The sequence below is a fragment of the Elephas maximus genome, chromosome 21 (assembly GCF_024166365.1).
Source record: "Elephas maximus indicus isolate mEleMax1 chromosome 21, mEleMax1 primary haplotype, whole genome shotgun sequence".
Lineage (NCBI taxonomy): Eukaryota > Metazoa > Chordata > Mammalia > Proboscidea > Elephantidae > Elephas > Elephas maximus.
This window is the reverse complement of record NC_064839.1, coordinates 36098416-36122172: the sequence shown is the minus strand read 5'-3', so window position 1 is coordinate 36122172 and position 23757 is coordinate 36098416. Positions and strand designations below refer to the sequence as shown.

Here is a 23757-nt window from a genome sequence, read left to right as displayed (position 1 = left end):
CTATGGGGGCTTGTGTGTTGCTGTGATCCTGGAAGCTATGCCACCAGTATTCAGATACCACCTGGGTCACCCATGGAGGACGGGTTTCAGTTGAGCTTCCAGAACAAGACAGACTAGGAAGAAGGACCCGGCAGTCTACTTCTGAAAAGCATTAGCCAGTGAAAAACTCATGAATAGCAGCAGAACATTGTCTGATATAGTGTGGGAAGATGAGACACTCAGAAGATGACTGGCAGGCACTCAAAAGATGACTGGGGAAGAGCTGCCTCCTCAAAGTAGAGTTGACCTTAATGACGTGGATGGAGTAAAGCTTTCAGGACCTTCATTTGCTGATGTGGCACGACTCAAAATGAGAAGGCACAACTGCAAACATCCATTAATAATTGGAACCTGGAATGTATGAAATGTGAATCTGGGAAAATTGGAAATCGTCAAAAATGAAATGGAATGCATAAACATTGATATCCTAGGCATTAGTGAACTGAAATGGACTGGTATTGGCCATTTTGAATCAGACAATCATACAGTCTACTATGCTGGGAATGACAACTCAAAGAGGAATGGTGTCGCATTTATCGTCAAAAAGAACATTTCAAGATCTATCCTGAAGTACAACGCTGTCAGCGATAGGATAATATCCATATGCCTTTATAAGGAAGACCAGTTAACACGACTAGTATTCAAATATACACACCAACCACTAGGGCCAAAGATGGAGAAACAGAAGATGTTTATCAACTGCTGTAGTCTGAAATTGATCAAACATGCAATCAAGATGCATTGATAATTACTGGCAATTGGAATACGAAAGTTGGAAACAAAGAAGAAGGATCAGTAGATGGAAAATATGGCCTTGGTGATAGAAACAATGCTGGAGATGGGATGATAGAATTTTGCAAGACCAATGACTTCTTCATTGCAAATACTTTCTTTCACCAACATAAACGGTGACTATACACATGGACCTCGCCAGATGGAGCACACAGAAATCAAATTGACTACATCTGTGCAAAGAGACGATGGAAAAGCTCGATATCATCAGTCAGAACAAGGCCAGGGGCCGACTGTGGAACAGACCATCAATTGCTGATATGCAAGTTCAAGCTGAAACTGAAGAAAATCAGAGCAAATCCATGAGAGCCAAAATATGACCTTAAGTATATCCCACCTGAATTTAGAGGCCATCTCAATAATAGATTTGACACATTGAACACTAGTGACTGAAGACCAGACAAGTTGTAGAATGACATCAAGGACATCACCCATGAAGAAAGCAAGAGGTCACTGAAAAGACAGGAAAGAAATAAAAAAGACCAAGATGGATGTCAGAGGAGACTCTGAAACTTGCTCTTGAGAGTCAAGCAGCGAAAGCAAAAGGAAGAATTGATGAAATAAAAGAACTGAACAGAAGATTTCAAAGGGCCTCTCAAGAAGACAAAGTAAAGTATTATAATGACATGTGCAGAGAGCTGGAGATGGAAAACCAAAAGGGAAGAACATGCTCGGCGTTTCTCAAATTGAACGAACTGAAGAAAAAATTCAAGCCTCGAGTTGCAATAGTGAAGGATTCCATGGGGAAAATATTAAATGACACAGGAAGCATCAAAAGAAGATGGAAGAAATACACAGTCATTATATCAAAAAGAATTAGTCGATATTCAACCATTTCAAGAGGTGGCATATGATCAGGAACCGACGGTACTGAAGGAAGAAGTCCAAGCTGCTCTGAAGGCACTGGCGAAAAACAAGGCTCCAGGAGTTGATGGAATATCAATTGAGATGTTTTAACAAACAGATGCAGTGCTGGAGGTGCTCACTCATCTATGCCAAGAAATATGGAAGACAGCTTCCTGGCCAACTGACTGGAAGAGATCCATATTTATGCCTATTCCCAAGAAAAGTGACCCAACCAAACGTGGAAATTATAAACAATATCATTAATATCACACGCAAGCCAAGTTTTGCTGAAGATCATTCAAAAACAACTGCAGCAGTATATCGACAGGGAACTGCCAGAAATTCAGGCTGGTTTCAGAAGAGGACGTGGAACCAGGGATATCATTGCTGATGTCAGATGGATCCTGGCTGAAAGCAAAGAATACCAGAAGGATGTTTACCTGTGTTTTATTGACTATGCAAAGGCGTTCGACTGTGTGGGTCATAACAAACTATAGATAATGCTGCGAAGAATTGGAATTACAGAACACTTAATTGTGCTCACGAGGAACCTTTACATAGATCAAGAGGCAGTTGTTTGGACAGAACAAGGGATACTGATTGGTTTAAAGTCAGGAAAGGTGTGCGTCAGGGTTGTATTCTTTCACCATACCTACTTAATCTGTATGCCGGACAAATAATATGAGAAGCTGGACTATAAGAAGAAGAACAGGGCATCAGGATTGGAGGAAGACTCATTAACAACCTGCGTTATGCAGATGGCACAACCTTGCTTGCTGAAAGGGAAGAGGACTTGAAGCACTTCCTAACGAAGATCAAAGACCACAGCCTTCAGTGTGGATTGCACCTCAACATAAAGAAAACAAAAATCCTCAAAACTGGACCAATGAGCAACATCATGATAAACGGAGAAAAGACTGAAGTTGTCAAGGATTTCATTTTACTTGGATCCACAATGAACAGCTACGGAAGCAGCAGTCAAGAAATCAAAAGACGCATTGCATTGGGCAAATCTGCTGCAAAGGACCTCTTCAAAGTGTTGAAGAGCAAAGACATCACCCTGAAGACTAAGGTGCGCCTGACCCAAACCATGGTATTTTCAATCACATCATATGCATGTGAAAGCTGGACGGACAATGAATGAGGAAGACTGAAGAAGAGTTGACGCTTTTGAATTGTGGTGTTCGCGTAGAAAATTGAATATACCATGGACTGCCAAAAAAACGAACAAAACTGTCTTGGAAGAAGTGCGGCCAGAATGCTCCTTAGAGGCAAGGATGGTGACACTGCGTCTTACATACTTTGGACATGTTGTCAGGAGGGATCAGTCCCTGGAGAAGGACATCATGCTTGGCAGAGTACGGGGTCAGCAGAAAAGTAGAAGACCCTCAACAAGGTGGATTGACACAGTGGCTGCAACAATGAGCTCAAGCATGACAAGGATTGTAAGGATGGCACGGGACCGGGCAGTGTTTCTTTCTGTTGTGCATAGGGTCGCTATGAGTCGGAACCGACTCGAGGGCACCTAACAACAAGAACAACAAGCCCATGTGTGCCTCGCTTATTGGGTAATCTGTTCCTATTAGGATTTACAAAGATACTGACAATAAAAGACAATAATAATGAAAACTGAAAAGAAAGATGTATTGGGCGGAATCATCACAACAGTGCTCCATTGTAAATCAGGGGCTACTGGTATTGTGCTGGTTACATGCAAAGGCTCTGGGGCCAAAAGGTCAGGTTAAGTCTAAGCTCTGCCACTCCCTGCTGCGTGATCTTGGGCATGTTACTAAACATCTCTAGGTTTCTGTTTCCTCATCAAAGGGGATGACAGTATGATCTACCTCAGAGGTATAAACCAAAACCAAGACCAAGACCAAACCCCCTGCCAACTCATAGAGACTCTATAGGACAGAGTAGAACTGCCCATAAGGTTTTCAAAGCTGTAATCTTTATGGAGGCAGACTGCAGCAACTTTCTCTCAAGGAGTACCTGGTGGGTGTCAACTGCTGAACTTTCAGTTAGCAGCCGAGCACTTAGCCACTGTGCCACCAGGACTGCCCTCAGAGGGGACAAGTAAATAAGTTTTAATATTATATAAAGAATTTAGAACAATGCCCAATACATATTAAGCACTCAGAATTTTTTTTGTCTTTTTTTAACAATAAGTATGAGATAAAACAAAAATAATAGCAGTAATTATAATCAGAAAAAATATTAATATTTTCAATTTTGAGAGCATATACTGCTTTTATAATCAGAAGAAAATATCTATTAATAATACTTCCAGTTTTGGGAACAAATTCTAAGAGTCTAAGATTACTGTGATCATTCCACGAGGTTGAAATAACCAGGCCTTAGTGGTTTACCAGGTTCATAAAAAGACCTAACCAGCTATGCAGTTCTGAGTGGTTTAGTCATTTCTACTCTTAGGTCCATTCACGCTACTGGAGTTCCAGGCTATGTTCTTAATGTTACCTTACCAGTTTACAATAGGAGCCCTGGTGGCGCAGCAGTTAAACCGTTCAGCTGTTAACCGAAAGGTCGGGGGTTCAAACCCACCAGCCACTCTGTGGGAGGAAGCTGTGACAGTTTCCATAAAGATTTACAGCCTTGGAAACCCTATGGGTAAGTTCTACTCTGTCCTATAGGATCACTATTAGTCAAATCGACTCTACAGCAGTGGGTTGGTTGGTTGGTTACCAGCTTACAAAGTAGCCCTGGTGGCTCAGCTGCTAACAGAAAGGTGGTCTGAACCCACCAGCCGCTTCATGGCAGAAAGATGTGGTGGTCTGCTTCTGTAAACATTACAGCCTTGGAAACCCTGTGGGGCAATTCTACCATGTCCTATAGGCTTACTATGAGTAGGAATCAACTCCACAGTAACAGGTTTGTTTTCTTTTGTTGGTTTGTTTACCAGTTTATAGGTCTGTAACATACTACCTTCACCTTTGTCCCTCACCCTTCACCACCTCAGCTAAAAAAATGGTGGACACATTTTAAAATTAAATTTAAAATAGTTTTCAATTCAAAAGCAGATGTTCTTTATTTTCTCTCTTTTCCGCCTGACTTAAGTTCCAAGGTTCGGCAGTTTTATTTCTCTTTCAGCCGAAAAACTGGAAAAACAGTGCTGTGTTTACTTTAAAATAAATGCATGCACTGTCTGTCAGGCCTGCCTTTGAGGTCCACAGCCCACCCACCAGAACACTTCGTCCTATGGAGGACTGGGGGGTGGGGGCTCCGCTCCTGACTGGCTTATCTGTTCTTGGGATGTAAGATGTGGTAACAACCCTCTGCTCGAGAGGTGTTAAAATAAACAGGGAGCTGTTTTCTTTCTTTCTCTCTCTCTCTTTCTCTCTTAATCTGGGAAACACACATTGAGAAAGAAAAGAAACATACACAGAAAATAGAGAACATAAGCATGGAGGTTTTCAAAGACTACTTCGTTTTTCCCAGGGGTATAAAAAATTCTCAAACTACTTTCTGTGTATTGGAGAATTAAGGAAATTAGTAAATATATGGGTGATGTTAAGAGCCAGAGTTCTCATATAGAATGGAGTAAGGTTAGGAAGAGCCCTGTGGGGCCGAATTGGAATTGAAGACCTTAATAGGAACCGAAGACCAGGCGGTTTGTGAGATGACATAAAGGACATATATGAAGAATGCAAAAGGTCACCAAAAAGACAGGAAAGAAAGACCAGAATGGATGTCAGATGAAACTCTGAAACTTGCTATTGAACATAGAGTAGCTAAAGTAAAAGGAAGAAATGATCACGTGCAAGGGCAACTCGAGAAGACAAGGTAAAGTATTACACTGAAATTTGCAAAGACGTGAAGTTAGAAAACCAAAAGGGAAAAACACGCTTGGCATTTCTCAAGCTGAAAGGACCGGTGAAAAAAAAAAATCATGCCTCGAGTTGCAATATTGAAGGACTCTAGAGCGGAAATAATGAACAACACAGAAAGCATCAAAACAAGACAGAAGGAACATACAAAGTCACTGTACCAAAAAGAATTGGTCAACATACTGCCATTTCAGGGGGTAGCATATGATCAAGAACCAATGATACTGAAGGAAGAAGTCCAAGCTGCACTAAAGGCACTGGCGAAAAACGGGGCTCCAGGAATTCACGGAATATCAACAGAGATATTTCAACAAACGGATGCAACACTGGAAGTGCTCACTTGTCTATCTCAAGAAATTTGGAAGACAGCTATCAGGCCAACCAGCTGTACGAGATCTATATCTGTGCCCATTCCAAAGAAAGGTGATCCAACAAATTTGGAAATTATTGAACAATATCATTAATATCACACGTAAGAAAAATTTTGCTAAAGATCATTCACAAGAAGTTGCAGCAGTATATCAACAGAGAACTGCCAGAAATTCAAGCCGGACTCAGAAGAGGACATGGAACAAGGGACATCATTGCTGTTATCAGACGGATGTTGACTGAAAGCACAGAATACCAGAAAGACGTTTACCTGTGTTTTACTTGCTATGTAAAGGCATTTGACTGTGTGAATCATTACAAATTATGGATAACATTGTGAAGAATGGGAATTTCAGAACGCTTAATTGTGCTCTTGAGAAACCTGTACATTGACCAAGAGGCAGTCATTCTAATAGGACAAGGGGATACTGCATGGTTTAAAATCAAGAAAGGTGTGTGTCGGGGTTGTATCCTTTCACCATACCTATTCAATCTGTATGCTGAGCAAATAATCTGAGAAGCTGGCCTATATGAAGAAGAATGGGGCAACAGGATTGGAGGAAGACTCATTAACAACCTATAATATGCAGATGACACAACCTTATTTGCTGAAAGCAAAAGAGGACTTGAAGCACTTACCAATGAACGTCAAAGACTACAGCCTTCAGTATCAATTACACCTCAACATAAAGAAAACAAAAAACCTCACCATACATAAAAACTAACTCAAAATGGATCGAAGACCTAAATATAAAACCTAAACCTATAAAGATCATGGAAGAAAATATACGGACAATGCTTGTTTCTGTAGTTGTTAGGTGCCATCGAGTCGGTTCCTACCCATGGCGACCCTATAGGACAGAGTAGAACTGCCCCATAGGATCTCCAAGAAGTGGTTGGTGGATTTGAACTGGGGCCTTTTGATTATCAGCCCAGCTCTTAACCACTACGCCACCAGGGACAATGCTAGGGGCCCTAATATATGTCATAAATAGTATATAAACCATAACTACCAGTGCACAAACATCAGAAGATAAACTATATAATCGAGAGCTCTTAAAAACTAAACACTTACACTCACCAAAAGACTTCACCAAAAGAGTAAAGAGAGAACCTTACAGACTGGGAAAAAATTTTTGGCTACAACATAACTAACAAGGGTCTAATCTCTAAAATCTATAAAATACTTCAACACCTCAACAATAAAAAGAGAAATAATTCAATTAAAAATGGGCAAAGAATATGAATAGACACTCCACCAAAGAAGATACTCAGACGGCTAACAGACACATGAGGAAATGCTCAAGATCATTAGCCATTAGAGAAATGCAAGTCAAAACAACAATAAGAAACCATCTCACTCTGACATCACTGGCACTAATAAAAAAGCAAATAACAAATGCTGGAGCGGTTGCAGGCAGACTGGAGCCCTTATGCACTGCTGGTGGGAATGTAAAACGGTACAACCACTATGGAAACTGATACGGGGCTTCCTGAAAAAGCTAGACACAAAACTGCCATACGATCCAGCAATCTCATTCCTAGGAATATGCCCTAGAGAAATAAGAGCCGCCACACGAATAGACATATGTACACCCATTTTCACTACAGCATTATTCACAAGAGCAAATAAGTCAATCACAAGAGGACAATTATCGTATGAGACCACTATTATAAAAACTCAAGAAAAAGGTTTACACACACACACAAAAAAAAACAATCTTCGATGGTTATGAGGGAGGAGAGGGCTGGGAAAAGGAAGCCAATAACTAGATAGTTGTTGTTAGGTGCCGCCGAGTCGATCCCGACTCCCAGCGACCCTATGTACCACAGAACGAAACACTGCCCAGTCCTGCGCCATCCTTACAGCCGTTGTTATGCTTGAGCCTATTGTTGCAGTCACTGTGTCAATCTATCTCCTTGAGGGTCTTCTTCTTTTCCACTGACCCTGTACTTTACCAAGCATTACATCCTTCTCCAAGGACTGATCCCTCCTGACATGTCCAAAGTATGTAAGATGCAGTCTCGCCATCCTTGCCTCTAAGGAGCATTCTGGTTGCACTTCTTCAAAGACAGGTTTGTTCTTTCTTTTGGCAAGTCTGTGGTATATTCAATATTCTTCGCCAACACCACAATTGAAAGGTATCATTTCTTCTTCGGTCTTCCTTAGTCATTGTCCAGCTTTCACATACATATGATGCGACTGAAAAAAACCATGGCTTGGGTCAGGCGCACCTTAGTCCTCAAGGTGACATCTTTGCTTTTCAACACTTTAAAGAGGTCCTTTGCAGCAGATTTGTTGAATGCAACGCATCTTTTGATGTCTTGACTGGTGCTTCCATGGGTGTTGATTGTGGATCCAAGTAAAATGAAATCCTTGACAACTTCAATCTTTTCCCCGTCTATCATGATGTTGCTTATTGATCCAGTTATAAGAATTTTTGTTTTCTTTATGTTGAGGTGTAATCCATACTGAAGGCTGTAGTCTTTGATCTTCATCAGCAAGTGCTTCAAGTCCTCTCCATTTTCAGCAAGCAACTCAGGTTGTTAATGAGTCTTCCTCCAATCCTGATGCCCCGTTGTTCTTCATATAGTCCAGCTTCTTGTATTATTTGCTCAGCATACAGATCAAATAGGTATGGTGAAAGAATACAACCCTGACGCACACCTTTCCTGACTTTAAACCACGCAGTATCCCCTTGTTCTGTTCAAACAGCTGCCTCTTGATCTCTACGTACAGATTCCTCATGAGCAAAATTAAGTGTTCTGCAATTCCTATAGTTTGCAATGTTATTCACAATTTGTTATGATCCACACAGTCGAATGCCTTTGCATAGTCAATAAAACACAGGTAAACATCCTTCTGGTATTCTCTGCTTTCAGCCAGGATCCATCTGACATCAGCAATGATATCACTCATTCCATGTCCTCTTCTGAAGCCAGCCTGAATTTCTGGCGGTTACCTGTCGATATACTGCTGCGGCCGCTTTTGAATGATCTTCAGCTAAATTTTAAATGCATGTGATGGTAATAACATTGTTTGATAATTTACGCATTCGATTGGATCACCTTTCTTGGGAACAGGCATAAATATGCATCTCTTCCAGTCAATTCGCCAGGTAACCGTCTTCCAAATTTCTTGGCATAGACGAGTGAGTACTTCCAGCACTGCATCCATTTGTAAACATCTCAATTGATATTCCGTCAATTCCCAGAGCCTTGTTTTTCGCCAATGCCTTAAGTGCAGCTTGGACTTCGTCCTTCAGTACCTTTCATTCCTGATCATATGCTACCTCTTGAAACGGCTGAACATCGACTAATTCTTTTCGGTATAATGACTCTGTGTATTCCTTCCAAACCAATAACTAGATAGTAGACAAGTGTTAACTTTGGTGAAGGGAAAGAGGACACACAATATAGGGGAGATCATCACAACTTTACCAAGGCAAAGACAAAGAAGATTCCTAGACATACCCAAACATCTTGATGGACTGAGTTACTGGGGCTGAGGGCTGGGGACCATGGTCTCAGGGGACATCTAGGTCAACTGGCATAACATAGTTCACAAAGAAAATGTTCTACATCCTACTTTGGTGAGCAGCATCTAGGGTCTTAAAAGCTTATACGCAACCAATGTCACAAAACAATATGTGTATTAATTGTTTAATGCGAAACTAATTTGTTCTGTAAACCTTCATCTAAAGTACAATAAAAAAGGTTTTTAAAAAAGTTTGTAACAGCTATCTAACATACATCTATTGGTCCTATCCCATCTGGAGCAAAGGAGAATGAAGAAAACAAAAGACATGAGGAATGTATTAGTCCAAAGGACTAATGGACCACATGAACCACAGCCTCCACCAGCCTAAGTCCAGAAGAACTAGATGGTGCCCAGCTACCACCACAAACTGCTCTGACAGGGATTGCAATAGAGGGTCTTGGACAGAGTGGGAGAAAAACATAGTACAAAGTTCAAATTCACAAACAAAGACCACGTTTACTGGTCTGACAGAGACTGGAGGAGCCCCCGAAACTATGACCCCCGGACACCCTGCTAACTCAGAACTGAAGCCACTCCCAAGGTCCACCTTTCAGCCAAAGATTAGACAGGCCTATAAGACAAACAATAACAGATGTGAGGAATATTATTCTTAGTTCAATCAAGTGTACAAGACCAAATGGGCAACATCTGCCCAAAATCAAAGAGAAAAGGACAGAAAAACTGGACAAATGGACATGGGGAACCCAGGGAGGAAAGGAGGAGAATGCTGACACATCACAGGGATTGCAACCAATGTCACAAAACAATTTGTGTATAAATTTTTGAATGAGAAACTAATTTGCGCTGTAAATTTTCACATAAAACACAATAAAAAGAAAAAGAAAACAAAAATCCTCACAACTGGACCAATAAGCAACATGACGATAACTGGAGAAAAGATTGAAGTTGTCAAGGATTTCATTTTACTTGGATCCACAATCAATGTCCAGGGAAGCAAAAGTCAAGAAATCAAAAGAAATATTGTACTGGGAAAATTGCTGCAAAAGACCTCTTTAAAGTGTTAAAAAGCAAAGATATCATTTTGAGGTCTAAGGTGCACCATAGTATTTTCAATCACCTCATATGCATGTGAAAGCTGGACAATAAATAAGGAAGAATGAAGAAGAACTGATGCCTTTAAATTATGGTGCTGGCGAAGAATATTGAGTGTACCATGGACTGCCAGAAGAAAGAACAAATCTGTCTTGGAAGAAGTACAGCCGGAATGCTCTTTAGAAGCAAGGATAGCGAGAGCTCGCCTCATGTATTTTAGACATGTTATCAGGAGGGACCAGTCCCTGGAGAAGGGCATCATGCTTGGTAAAGTTAACGGTCAGCAAAAAAGAGGGAGACCCTCAAGGAAATGAAGTGAAACAGTGGCTGCGACAATGGGCTCAAACATAGCAACAATTGTGAGGATGGCACAGGACCGGACAGAGTTTAGTTCTGTTGTACATAGGGTCGCTATGAGTTAGAACCAACTCAACAGCACCTAACAACAACAACAAGTATGAACTTGTGGTGTTTAATACAGAAATAGATTTTACGTATTTGTGTGTATGTGTGATGCGTGTGAGCGTATGCACATGCTTTTGGATATATATGAAGCCTGTAAGGAGAAATGAACTCTAAAGAGCCAAGAAAATTTTGAAAAAGAAGAGCAGTGAGAAGGGATATATCTAACTTAATGGTGATACCTGCTCCAATGAAAACAGTGTGGTATTAGTGTGAGAATGAGTAATACCCACTAGGGAAGAATACAATTAGATGCCTACCCCATACCATATGCCAAAATAAATTCCAGATTAATTAAAGGATAAATGTTTTTTAAAAAAAAAAAAAAAAATTTTTTTTAAGCTATTGGTGTAATGATGGTATCTAAATTTATTTTTCCCAAGTGGTTAGCTTAGTGTGTGCATCACAATTCCCAGAAGGGCTTGTTAAAACTCAGATTGCTGGGCCTTATTCCCAGAGTTTGATCCTGCAGGTCTGGGGTAGAGCCTGAGAAGTTAGATTTCTAACATGTTCCCAGGTGATGCACATGCTGCTGGCCTGGGAATCACACTTTGAAAACCACTGGGTTAGCTGAAGGTCCTAATGCCATTTGTTCACCTTTTCTGATTTTAAATAACCACCATTAGTCATTTCTTTACCATATAGTAAATTTCAAATTTTTATTTGAAAAAAGTAAATATGACAGGGACATGTCAAAAGGATACAGGAACAAGTTTGAAGAGGCACCCGCCAGCCAAACCAGGGATAATTTGAGCATCAAGATAAAGACAGTAATAAATTCTAACCCACCAAATAAAATAAGTATCCATGAGTCAAGACTGATAATACATACCTACATGCATACATAGAAAAAAATGGAAAACTCTTTCTAGAAGTATAACTAAAACCAAACTCATTGCCATCAAGGTGATTCCAACTCATAGCAACCCTACAGGACAGAGTAGAACGTCCCCATAGGGTTTCCAAGACTATAAATCTTTACGGAAACAGCCTGTCACATCTTTCTCCTGAGGCGCAACTGGTGGGTTCAAACTGTCAACCTTTTGGTTAGTAGCCAAGTGCTTTAAACAGTGTGCCACCAGGGCTCCTCTCTAAAAGCATGCCAACTAATAAATGTAGAAGGAATGATGAAAATAGGACAAAATTTTGCAACCATCACAGTAGTAACTGATTCAGGCAAAAACTATTAATGAATGCAAATACTAATGGGTATGATAGTTTCAAAATACCTCCCTTTAAATTACTTTTTAATTACAAAAGGAAAATAGAAACTTCGCAGTGGAGAAACCTGGCAGACATCACCGTAACCAAATGATCCAAGTTAACGTCACCATAATGAAACAAACGGAATCACGTGCCTCCTGATATGATGCACAGAGAAGGACACATCAGCTCTGCGGTATTTCTGCCAAAAGTTCATACCCTGAAGCTAATCATGAAGAAACAAACATAAGACAAACTCAGGTTGAGGAGTCTCTACAAATGGCCTCTACTCTTCAACAACGACAGTGTCATGAAAGAGAAAAACAGGCTAAGGAACTGACCCAGATTTAAGGAGACACGACAATTAAGTGCAATGCACAATCTTGCACTCAATCCCGGACCAGAGGAAAATCTTTCACTATAAAAATAATTAGAAAATCTGAATATGACTACAGATTAGATAACAATATTGCAAAAATGTTAAATTTCTTGATTTGGTTTATTGTACTGTGGTTATGCAAGAAAATGTCCTGTTCCTAGGAAACAGACACTTGAAGTATTTAGGGGTAAAGAATTACAAGGTTTATAATTTGCCCTAAAATGGTTCAGAAAAAAAAAAAAAAAACAGACAGACAGCAGACAGATAGACAGATACAGTGTTAAAGCAAAATGTCTCAAAATACTAAAAGTTCAGTGAAAGATACAGAGTTCTTTGTTCCATTCTTGTAGCTTTTCTCTGAATTTGAAACTATTTTAAAATTAAAAAAGAAAAAATCTACAAGATTTTTTCTTTTTTAATTTTAAAATAGTTTCAAATACATTTCCATCCTTGAAAACAGGACAATGTGGCAGAGGCCAAACGCAGGAGAGAGAGCTTCAAGAGAAAATTTAGTCTTGGACTCAATTGCTCCAGGTTTATAAAGAAATGAAGATAATCCCAGTATTGCAGGTACAGATGAAACATATGCTGCTAATTATTGAAGCTGAGCGATGGATGTTATGTGAGAAAATTACCCTAATAAAAAGGCTAAAAACAAAAAAAATTCAACCTCAAAATCTGACTGCCACACAGAGATGATTAGAGCTAACCGTAAGAGCCGTACCAGCATTTATGATCAAGTCCTCTTTGTGGCCATAGCCAGGTCAATGTCCCCTCACAAAGTCAGCCAAGACTGACCATTGTGCAACCGGAGGACTTGTAAAAAAAACCTTCATCACATCACTCTGCCAGGGAGGAGGCAAAAACAGCCAGCTGAGTTTTCCAGTTAACTTCCAAGTCCACCCAAGGAATACGAGAGACTGAATCAAAGAACGAATTATGTTTTGTGGAGCAGAAGAATGCCAGGTAGGGCAACCACCACCCATGAGGTCCCTTCCCAGAAAAGCTGCTTCAGGAAGACCAGGCCACAATGAGATGAGTCACCAAACACACTGTGACCACTTACCCTACATAACTGTAGTCATACTTAGACACTGCTCTGGAAACATTTCCAGCCCAGCAGCTCCACATAGAGACCAGCGGTCAAGCAAGACCATCGTGCTGAAATGTCTCAGGCTAATGACAGCCTCCCTTCTCCATGACCCCCAAAGCTTTTGCATTTGTCTAATCTTAGAATTAATTGTCTCTTGGAACAACTTCACAGCTGCCTCCCATTTAAGTAAGAAGGTCCCACATCAGGAAATATGGTCTCTGTTGTCCATCTTTGCAATTCCAACCTCCCAATTTGGGGAAGAAGGACATCAGAGAAGACAGAACAATGACTACTACTACTACTTATACAGTACTCATATGTGACAAGTACTGTTGTTAGCTCATGTAATCCCTAAAAAACATTTTACAGATAAGGAAATAGAAGCACACACAGGCTAAGTGACAGTCCAATGTTATAAAACTGGCAGAATCAGGATCCAAACCCAGGTAGTCTGACTCCAAAGTCCACATGTTCTTAACTATTTCCCTATATGACAGATTTGCAATCACCATAAACTGCCTTGCTTTAAATGGAAGGTTTTACGAAACAAGGTCAGAATATTATGTATACAGGCTATGTCATTGTCATTCTCAAGGATTTGTTTCTGTGATGGCTTACTGCCATCAGATTCTGTCCTAATGTGTCTCGCTGCCCAATCCAGTCACACACATAAGGTGCTAAGGCTGGTGTCAGCCACAGCAGCAGGAGCTGTAACAACCACCACAAACAGCAAAACCACTGGAAAACATAAAAAACATCCTCCTAAGTAACTCTTGGATCAAGGAGAAAAATCACAACAGCAATTACAACGTCAAAACTTACAGAATGGCAAATTGGTAAAACTCTTTGGCAGACCATTTGATAGTATCTACTAAACGTAAACATATGCCAACCCTATGAACCAAAGTCCCTAGATATGTATATGCCCAAGAGAAATGCCTGTACGTATCCTCCAAAATACTGCTCATGATGTTCATGATGACCAAAAATTTGTAACAACTCAAATGTTTCTCAACAGGAGAACGGACAAATAAACCGTGGTATTATATCCATATGATAGAAAACCCTATAAGCACAGCTCTACTCTGACAAACATGGGGTTGCCATGAGTTGGAATCGGCTCAATAGCAACTATTTTTTGATATCCCAATTTAAAAAAATAAAAAACTGATACATTCAAAAACATGGATGAATTTCAAAGATAAAATGATGTGCAAAGCACAAGAGAACAAAGTGCATGATGTCATGATATAAAATTCACGAATAGTCAAAACTAATCAGTAGTGACAGAACTCAGATTAATGGCACCTCAGGGTGGGATGAGGGGGTATTGACAGGAAGGTGGGTGTGGAACCTTCTGGGGCACTAGATGTTCTTTATCTTGATCTGACTGGTGATTACACAGATGTGAATATATGTAAATATTTGTCTTGCTTTAACACTTAAAATTTGTGCACTTAAAAAAAATTTCTAACACCCAGTGGAAAAAAAAAATCAAAGACAACTTCAAAAAAATAATGTTCTCATTATTAAACAAGAAAGGATAAAAATAAATGCATTAAGCCTTCAACTCAAAAAATTATGAATGAACAAATAAATGATTGATTAAAACTGGACAAACAGTAGAAAAAAGTTAATGAAGTTAAAACCAGAAATTAATATGTTAGAAAATATGGTATAATTGATAACTAAATCCAAAAAGCTGTTCTTTGAAAATAAATTAAAAACCAAAATTAAAAGAGAAAATGTGATGCTAGTCCAAAAAAAAGAACAAAAACACACAAATACCAAAAATATAAAGTGAGAAAAATTATAAACATATTTTAAATGTGAATACTATTTATAATCCTTATACTAATAAATTTGAAAATCTCATGAACCAAATTTTCTCAGAAACATGAATTAACAAAATTGACTCAAGATGAATCAGAAAAGCTGAACAAACCAATAATTATGGGAGAAAAAACTGAAAAAGTCATCAAAGAATTATTTCAAAGAAAGATGCCAGACCCAGTTGGTTTTATGGGTGAGCTCTTTCTTGCACTCACGGAACAGATAATTCCCATGTTATAGAGTATACTCCAGAAGTTGGAAAGAGCTTCAATTTACTTTATAAAATTAGCTTAGCCTTGATCCCAAAACTGACAAAAATAGTACCAGACTACAGACCAGTCTCATTTATGAATATAGATGGAAAACCTCTAAGTAAAGTATTAACAAGTGATTCTAGCAAAATTTCCAATCTACCATGAACAATTAGGTATATTCTAGAAATTCTAAGATTATTACTATTAGGAAATTAATATGATAAACTGAAAGAAGAAATAATCCTTTAATTATCCCAATGGTTGCTTAAAATCTTCTGATAAAAATTCAATACCCTTCCTGATTTAAAAAAAAAAAACTATTAATAAACTAAGAAGGCAGGTTACTAACATCAACCTTACACCTAGAGATGAGTCACTAGAGGCATCACTATCAGTGCTCCAACACCACTAAAGCCAAAAGTTGCACACAAAGCAACTAACAACATGTATACTAACAACATGTATACTTAGGATGAGCGAAGTCATCGATCTTAGAAATGACATATGTGTCTACCAAGAAAACCCAGAAGAAACTATTGAAAAACTACACCAATGTTCCTATACTAAAGCAATCCAAATAAAACACAGACTAACAATACCAAAAGTTAGAAAAGATAATGGGGAAAAAATCCCACTAAAAATAATACCAAAACTATTTCAAAAATTAAAGTCTATATAAACTTAACTTCAAAATATTTGAATGAATTTACAGACATTTCATGTTCCTGGGAGGAAAGATTCAGTATGGAAATTGTCCATAAATTAACTTTACCTATAAAATGATACATTGCACCAGGCAAATTTGCTGCAAAAGACCTCTTTTTAAAAGTGTTAATAAGCAAAGATGTCACTTTATGGTCTAAGGTGGGCCTGGCCCAAACCATGGTGTTTTCAGTCACCTCATAGGCATGTGAAAGCTGGACAATAACTAAAGAAGGTCAAAGAATTGATGCCTTTGGATTACAGTGTTGATGAAGAATATTGACTATACCATAGGACTGCCAAAAGGATGAACAAATTCATCTTGGAAGAAGACAGCCAGAATGCTCATTAGAAGCAAGGATGGCAAGACTTTGTCTCACATACTTTGGACATGTTATCGAGAGGGACCAGTCCCCAAAGAAGGACATCATGCTTGGTAGAGTGTCAGTGAAAAAGAGGAAGACCCTCGATGAGAAAGACTGACACAGTGGCTGCAGCGATGGGCTCAAGCATAGCAATGACTGTGAAGATGGCAAAGGACTGGACATCGTTTTGTTCTGTTGCACAAAGAGTTGCTATGAATCGGAACCGACTCGATGGCACCTAACAACAATAACAACAACAATGATAGGATTATAAGGAGCCCTGGTGGTCATTAAGCTCTTGGCTGCTAATCAAAAGGTCGACGGTTCGAACCCACAATTTGTTCACAGGAGAAAGATGTGGCAGTGTGCTTCCGTAAAGATTTACAGCTTATGAGCTGGAATTGACTCAACCAAACCAAAACCAAACCCAGTGCTGTCGAGTCGATTCCGACTCATAGCAACCCTAGAGGACAGAGTAGAACTGCCCCGTAGGGTTTCCAAGGAGCACCTGGTGGATTCGAACTGCCGACCCTTTGGTTAGCAGCCGTAGCACTTAACCACTACGCCACCAGGGTTTCCAATCAACTCAACAGCAATGGGTTTTTTGGTTATTATGATAGGATTATAATCAAAATCTCAAAGGAATTCCCCATTCCTCGTGGGGAGTAGGGGAGAACCTGACAAAATAATTTTAAGTTCATGGATGGCAGAATCAAACAGGACAAACAAGAAGATTTCGAAAAGAAGAGAAATTTGCACTGTCAGATTTTAAAACATATTATAAAGATATAATAACTAAAACATAACGATCTGAAAAGGAGAATAAAACAACAGACGAAATGCAAAGCCCCCAAACAGAAACAAGTATGCTAATATTTTAAACGTAGCAACTCAAAGCACTGGGAAACAGATGGATTACTCCGTAAACAGTGCTGAAGCAATCAGTTAACTATCTGGGTAGAAATTATATCAGAACCCTACTCACACTATACACCAAAATGAACTTGGATGACTGAAGAACTAAATGTGAAAAAAAATAAAATCACAAAGAACTAGAAAAACATAGAGATGATGGACTTTTTAACTGATTTGAGAATGAGAAACTCCTTTCCAGTCATAAAAGAAAGGCTGAAAATAGAAAGGGTGATAGATTTGACGACAAAAAGTTTAAAACACCTATATGGAAAAAAAAAGGGGGGGGGGGGGGAGTCCGCAAAACTAAAAGTAAATTAAAATGCAAATGAAAAACTGGAAAAATATTTGTAAATTATAAGATTTAAGATAGAAAGAGCTCTTTCAAAACCGAAGGAGAAAATGCACACTTCAGTATGAAAAGGACATTAATAACCTGTTGCCATCAAGTCAATTCCAACTCATAGAAAGACCCTACAAGATAGAGTAGAACTGCCCTCATAGGGCTTCCAAGGCTATAAATCTTCACAGAAGCAGACTGCCACATCTTTCTCCAAAGGAGCAGCTGGTGGGTTCAAACCACCGACCTTGCAGTTAGCAGCTTTAGCCACTGCACCACCAGGGCTCCTTAAACAACATTAATAGGGCACTTTAAAAGCATTCAAACTCCTTCAACAAATCACAGCATAAAAAAAGGTAGGGTGGAGACAGGGGGATTTCAGAGACATAACAATCAAATGCTATGTGTGGACTTTGCCCAAATCCTGGCAAAACCAACTGGAAAATAACATTTTTGAGACAAAATGTGAAACTGAATGTGAACGAGGTGTTAGATAATAACAAAGAATTTGTGCTAATATTGCTAGGTGTGATAATGTTATTGTAATTATGCAGGATTTCTCCTTTTTTTAAAATAAACGTATATTGAATAATCTAGGATAAAATGTTGGGCATCTGTAATTTACTTTTAAATGCTTCAGGAAAAAAAATAGATGAAGCAAATCTAGCATATCGTTCATAATTATTAAATAGGCAAAAAAAATTTTTTTTTTTTACAAATAATATCCAATATATGCCAATATATGATGCGACAGGCCACTGCTTATGGGAGGATAAACTGGTAGAACTTTCCTTGAGGGTGTCACAAACCTGATGTTTATCCAGCAAGTCCATACTCAATAATTTATTCCAAGGCCGTTTTCAGTGATGGGCACAGAGATTTATAAACTTACAAGTTTATCACATTACTTGTGACTGAGAAATACTAAAAATACTCAATTGCTCAAACCTTAAGCTCTTACACATCCTTATGATAAACTACTACTAGGCAGTCATTAAGAACTGAATTGTAGAAGAATAATTATATATTTTAAAGAAAAAAACCATAGTCCCAGACAGAATGAGAGAAAAACGTAGAACTAAACTCAAATTCCTAAAAACAAACAAAAAAAAAAAAAAGGCCAGACTTCCTGGACCAGTAAAGACTAGATGAATCCCCTGAGATTACTGCCCTGGGATTTCCTTTAAATGTGGAACTCAAATACTCCCAGAAGTCACCTTTCAGCCAAATGACAGACTGAACCATAAAATAAATAATATCACTCATGACTACTGTACTCCTCTAAATAATCATCTAAATGAAACCAAACAGTAAACATTAGCCCTAGATCAAAGATGATGAGAAGGTATAGAAGGACAGAGAAGCTAAATTAAGGGAAACAGAACAACCAGAATGGAAATAATGAGAATGCTGATATATTGTGAAAAATGTAACCAATGCCACTGAACAATATGTACAGAAATTGTTAAATGAGAATCTAATTTCCTATGTAAACTTTCATCAATAAAATATTAAAAAAGAAAAAAGCATGTTGCAAAATAATACATGCAAGTATGATCTTAATTTTATTTTACTGATATCTTAAATATTAATATATATGTGCACACAGAAAAAAGCTCAAAAGGGTATACATCAAAATGTTAACAGTAATTATCACAAGGCGTTTTTTTTATCGCAAGTAAATTTTATCTTCTTTTGGGTTCTCTGTGCTTTTCTGCAATTTCCAAATTTTCTGCAATTACTTTTATAGTCAAAAGCAAAAATATGTTGACTGGACAAATGAAGAAGGAAAGAAAAGGGGCACCCATGTTGGCTGCTATGTCCTAATATTAAAATTTTCACACTGTATTTCCAAATAATGTAATAAATAAAATTCTTCTTAACACTCAAATTATAAAAGACAGGTGAAGGTTTGGGAAAATAAAGACCCACTCAGGAGGAACAACACCAGGGAAAATTCCCTGTAGAATTAAAATAGAGGCATATCTCTGGCTTTAAACAATTGCAGAGGTTAGAGGGGGTGCCCACATCTCTCTATGCCCAGCAGAAAGGAAAAGACCAGGTGAGGCTCAAACCCCATTCAAGTGACCCATTAGAAAACAGCAGGCACAGAAAGAAAAGATCTTGAATTGATGCATTGCTCTCTCTGGACTAAACACTCCTGCCCCTGCCCCCCACCCTGACATCTCTCAAGTTAAATCCACTTTCTGAAAATATTTTCTAGACATCAGACATCAAGAGAAAAAGGAGCCTTTCTTCCTGTCGCGTTCACTCACTGCATATGGTGGTGCTCCTCTGAATAGAGGCTTTATGAGGCAGGGTCCAAATACCACAGCTATGGGTTATGCCACTGACCACAAACAGCAATAAACAGATGTGGGGATTTATATTTCCACGCAGCAAAGGCACCCTGAATAATGAAGACAGAGCTTCCACCACATTCCAACATCCAGTAAATGTTTATTGAATGCCTACTAAGCACAGGACACTATTTGTAACACCATCGCAACAGTCAGTCACACGCAGACACACACGCACGCACGCACATTGCTCCTTTGTTCTCTTCTGGGGCTCCAACTAAAAAGGCAATGATTTAGGCTGAAGGCATTTGACAGTTTAACTCTACATACACATACCTCCTGGAATGGGAAGAAGGGCAGAGGCAGAGGGAAAGATCCTGAGGAAAGATCAAGGGGGACTCATCACTGTATCCCACCATTGGAGCCCCTGGGCAGAGGGGGCTGACCCTGCAGTGGAGGCAGAGGAGCTCTGAGCCTTCCTACAACTCCCTGGAAGGCATCAAAGGGGAGTGAGCCCACTGCAGCCCCCAGTCCTGGAGAAAACTGCTTCACCAGGTTTCTCTGCCAGGTTGAGAGAATTGCCCCCCTTCGTACTCTTCTCCCCACCCCGACAAATGAATCACTCCACCAGCCCTTCATCATACATACTTTTACCCCCATTGTTCTTCAGGACATTGAAGAGGTTGACAGAGGCGGTGCCTAGAAGTTCATTTCTCAAGGTATGGCAGCTCCAGACCTTCAAATCTAAATGACTCTGGGCCGTGACATTCCTGGAAAACAAACACTGGATTCATCACTTCCAAGTAGACGAAAACAAACTATATTGCTGACATGTTGGGGGAAGGGGAAATACAGGAAGACACTCACATATTTATCCCCCACAAAGCTGACCCTGTAATCATCTAGCTAATAATGAACACTCTATGAGCTCAATGAGGTGGAAACACCTAAAGAGAGGTGCTTCAGGTAGCAAAGGCAGAAGAGTTTGAGGCTTCACAGGAAACCTGTACCTCCCACAACACTCCCGGGGTGCCTTCTCTCTTTCCCCCCCAATACTACTGCATTCAAAAAGAAGGGACATTCTCTTACAAAATGATGATCTCATTCCAGAGAAGCTCAGAGCTCCCAATTCGCTTCCCAGTCTTCTTGGTCTCACTGGGAAGGCCATCCACTGCCACTTCCACAAAGGAGTTAATTCGAGGTTGACGATTATGCACCTTGGGCTTTGCTGACACCACTGAACAAGAAAGAAAGAAAAAGTCTGAGATGAGTCAAAGGGCTCTCATATGCCCCCCTGTGGCAGATGCTCTCACTCTTTATGTTGTTCCTTCTAAAAAATAAATTCTGTTTCTTCCCTCATCTAAAATACAGCTTACTTTAGGGGAAAAGTGAGTATATAAAAAACATGAATAAGAAAAGAAAAATCACTCCTAACCTGAAGACACTGTGATAATTATCACTAAGATTTCAGTAAACCTCCTTCAAGATTTTCATCTTTTATTTTCCCAATTCTTTTAACAATTCTTCTCCCTGCAAAGTCGATTTTAAATGGCTGCAATAGAAGCCCATTGTATGGAGATGTCATAATTGAATTAATCATTCTCTTGTTATTGAATAGATTGCCGCCAATTTTTACTCAGTGAAAATTACAATGAATGTAAATATTTGCATGCATTTCTGAGTATTCCTTTAAATGACATGAATATTTTTAAAGCTCTGAAAACAGTTTAATTCCTTTCCCAAGAGGGTAAAGCCATGTAGATTCCCATCCACACTACAAGTATATCCATTTCACCAAACACTGCACAGCACTGAGTATGTTCATTTATTCTTTGCAGAATGTATAGGTAAAAAAATGGTATAAAGTTGATGGCTAAGATTTAACGAGCACTTAATACAGACACTAGGTTATATACATATTATCTGACCAAATCCTTGCAACAAACTAGTGAGACACTGAGTATTATCATCACCCTCATTTTACCCAGGAGGAAACTGAGGCTTGGGGGAGCTAGGTGATTGTCCACACTACACAGCCAGGGAGCTTCGAGAAGCAATATGCATCTGAGCAGTCTGACTCCACAGTCCATGCACGTAGCCACCATGCTGTAAACCAGGCTCTGCTTATTTGTTCTATCACTTTTCTTCAATTACTAGTGAGGCTGGATATTTTTTCCATGTGCTTGTTAGCCATCAGCATTTCCTCTTCTGTTCATACCCTTCATGTGGCAGCATTTCTGAAGTTCATTTAGCACCAGCAAGACGGAGACTCACAGAGCAGAAGCCAAGCAAGTGTACACCCTAGAACTAGACAAGCACCCTCTTGTGGCATACAAGTTACCCGTGGTAGGAACTCAAGGTCCGTAGGACGAGACACACCTATACATCCTCCGTTCCATGCCCCATTTCAGAGAATATTACAGACGTTCCTTATCCATGATGGCAACACTGTTCTAGCCTAAGCTCGTTTTTGTTAGGAGTTAGCAAACCTCTCCTCCCAGACCCTTTCAGGAGGTGACAGTCCTATAAGGGTCAAAAGTCAAATTCGCCTGCTTTCTCCAGGCCCAAAAGGAACAGTAGTGAGAAAATCAAGAAACAAACACACACAGAAAAAAAGTTATGGCTAAGGCTTGGAAGCAATGAGAGATGATACTAGGAATAAAGGTTTGTGGCCCTGGGAAATAGCCCAGAGTAGAAAAATGAAACGCTCTGCAGAGTCCAAAGTTATCTGGGGCCACCTGGTGGTGGGAGAGTAGCTCTGCAGGCAGATCCTTAATTTAAAAAAATTAAAACTACCACACTAGTTACTGGAGCCCTGGTGGCGCAGTGGTTGGTTAAGCTTGGCTGCTAATCAAAAGGCCAGCAGTTTGAATCTACCAGTCGTTCCTTGGAAACCCTATGGGGCAGTTCTACTCTGTCCTATAGGGTTGTTACGAGTCAAAATCTACTAGGCAGAAACAGGCTTGATTTTTTTAATATATATACGAGTTATTGGAGCCCTTGTGGCACAGTGGTTAAGAGCTCAGCTGTTAACCAGAACGTTGGCAGTTTGAATCCACCAGGTGCTCCTTGGAAACTCTATGGGGCAGTTTTAATCTGTCTTATAGGATGCTATGAGTCAGAATTGACTCCACGGCGAAGGGTTTGTTTTTGTTTGCTTTTGGTTACACAATATATTATTTCTTTAAGGGTGTGCATACAGAGCTAGGCCACCACCAGGTGGCCTCAGTTAATTTTGGATTCTGTAGAGTGTTTCATTTTTCTACTCTGGGCCATTTCCCAGTGCCACCTTTACTTCCAGTACCATCCCTCACTGTTTCTAAGCCTTAGCCACAACTACTATACTAGTTACGGAGCCCTGGCAGCACAGTGGTTAATAGCTACAGCTGCTACCCCAGATACCCTTATAGCTCAGTGACTCCCGAGGTC

General features: G+C 39.5%; 1 protein-coding gene across 2 annotated transcripts in view; it reads right to left on the bottom strand.

Annotated features, from left to right (window-relative positions):
• WWP2 (WW domain containing E3 ubiquitin protein ligase 2) overlaps window positions 1–23757 on the bottom strand; it is a 165639-nt gene that overhangs the window by 113506 nt on the left and 28376 nt on the right. For both annotated transcript variants that reach the window (XM_049863730.1, XM_049863731.1), the window contains 2 exons: window positions 21418–21565; window positions 20977–21098 (listed from right to left, as the gene is read on the bottom strand). In XM_049863730.1, the coding sequence (XP_049719687.1) occupies window positions 20977–21098; window positions 21418–21565 (270 nt within the window). The remainder of the gene's footprint in view (window positions 1–20976; window positions 21099–21417; window positions 21566–23757) is intronic.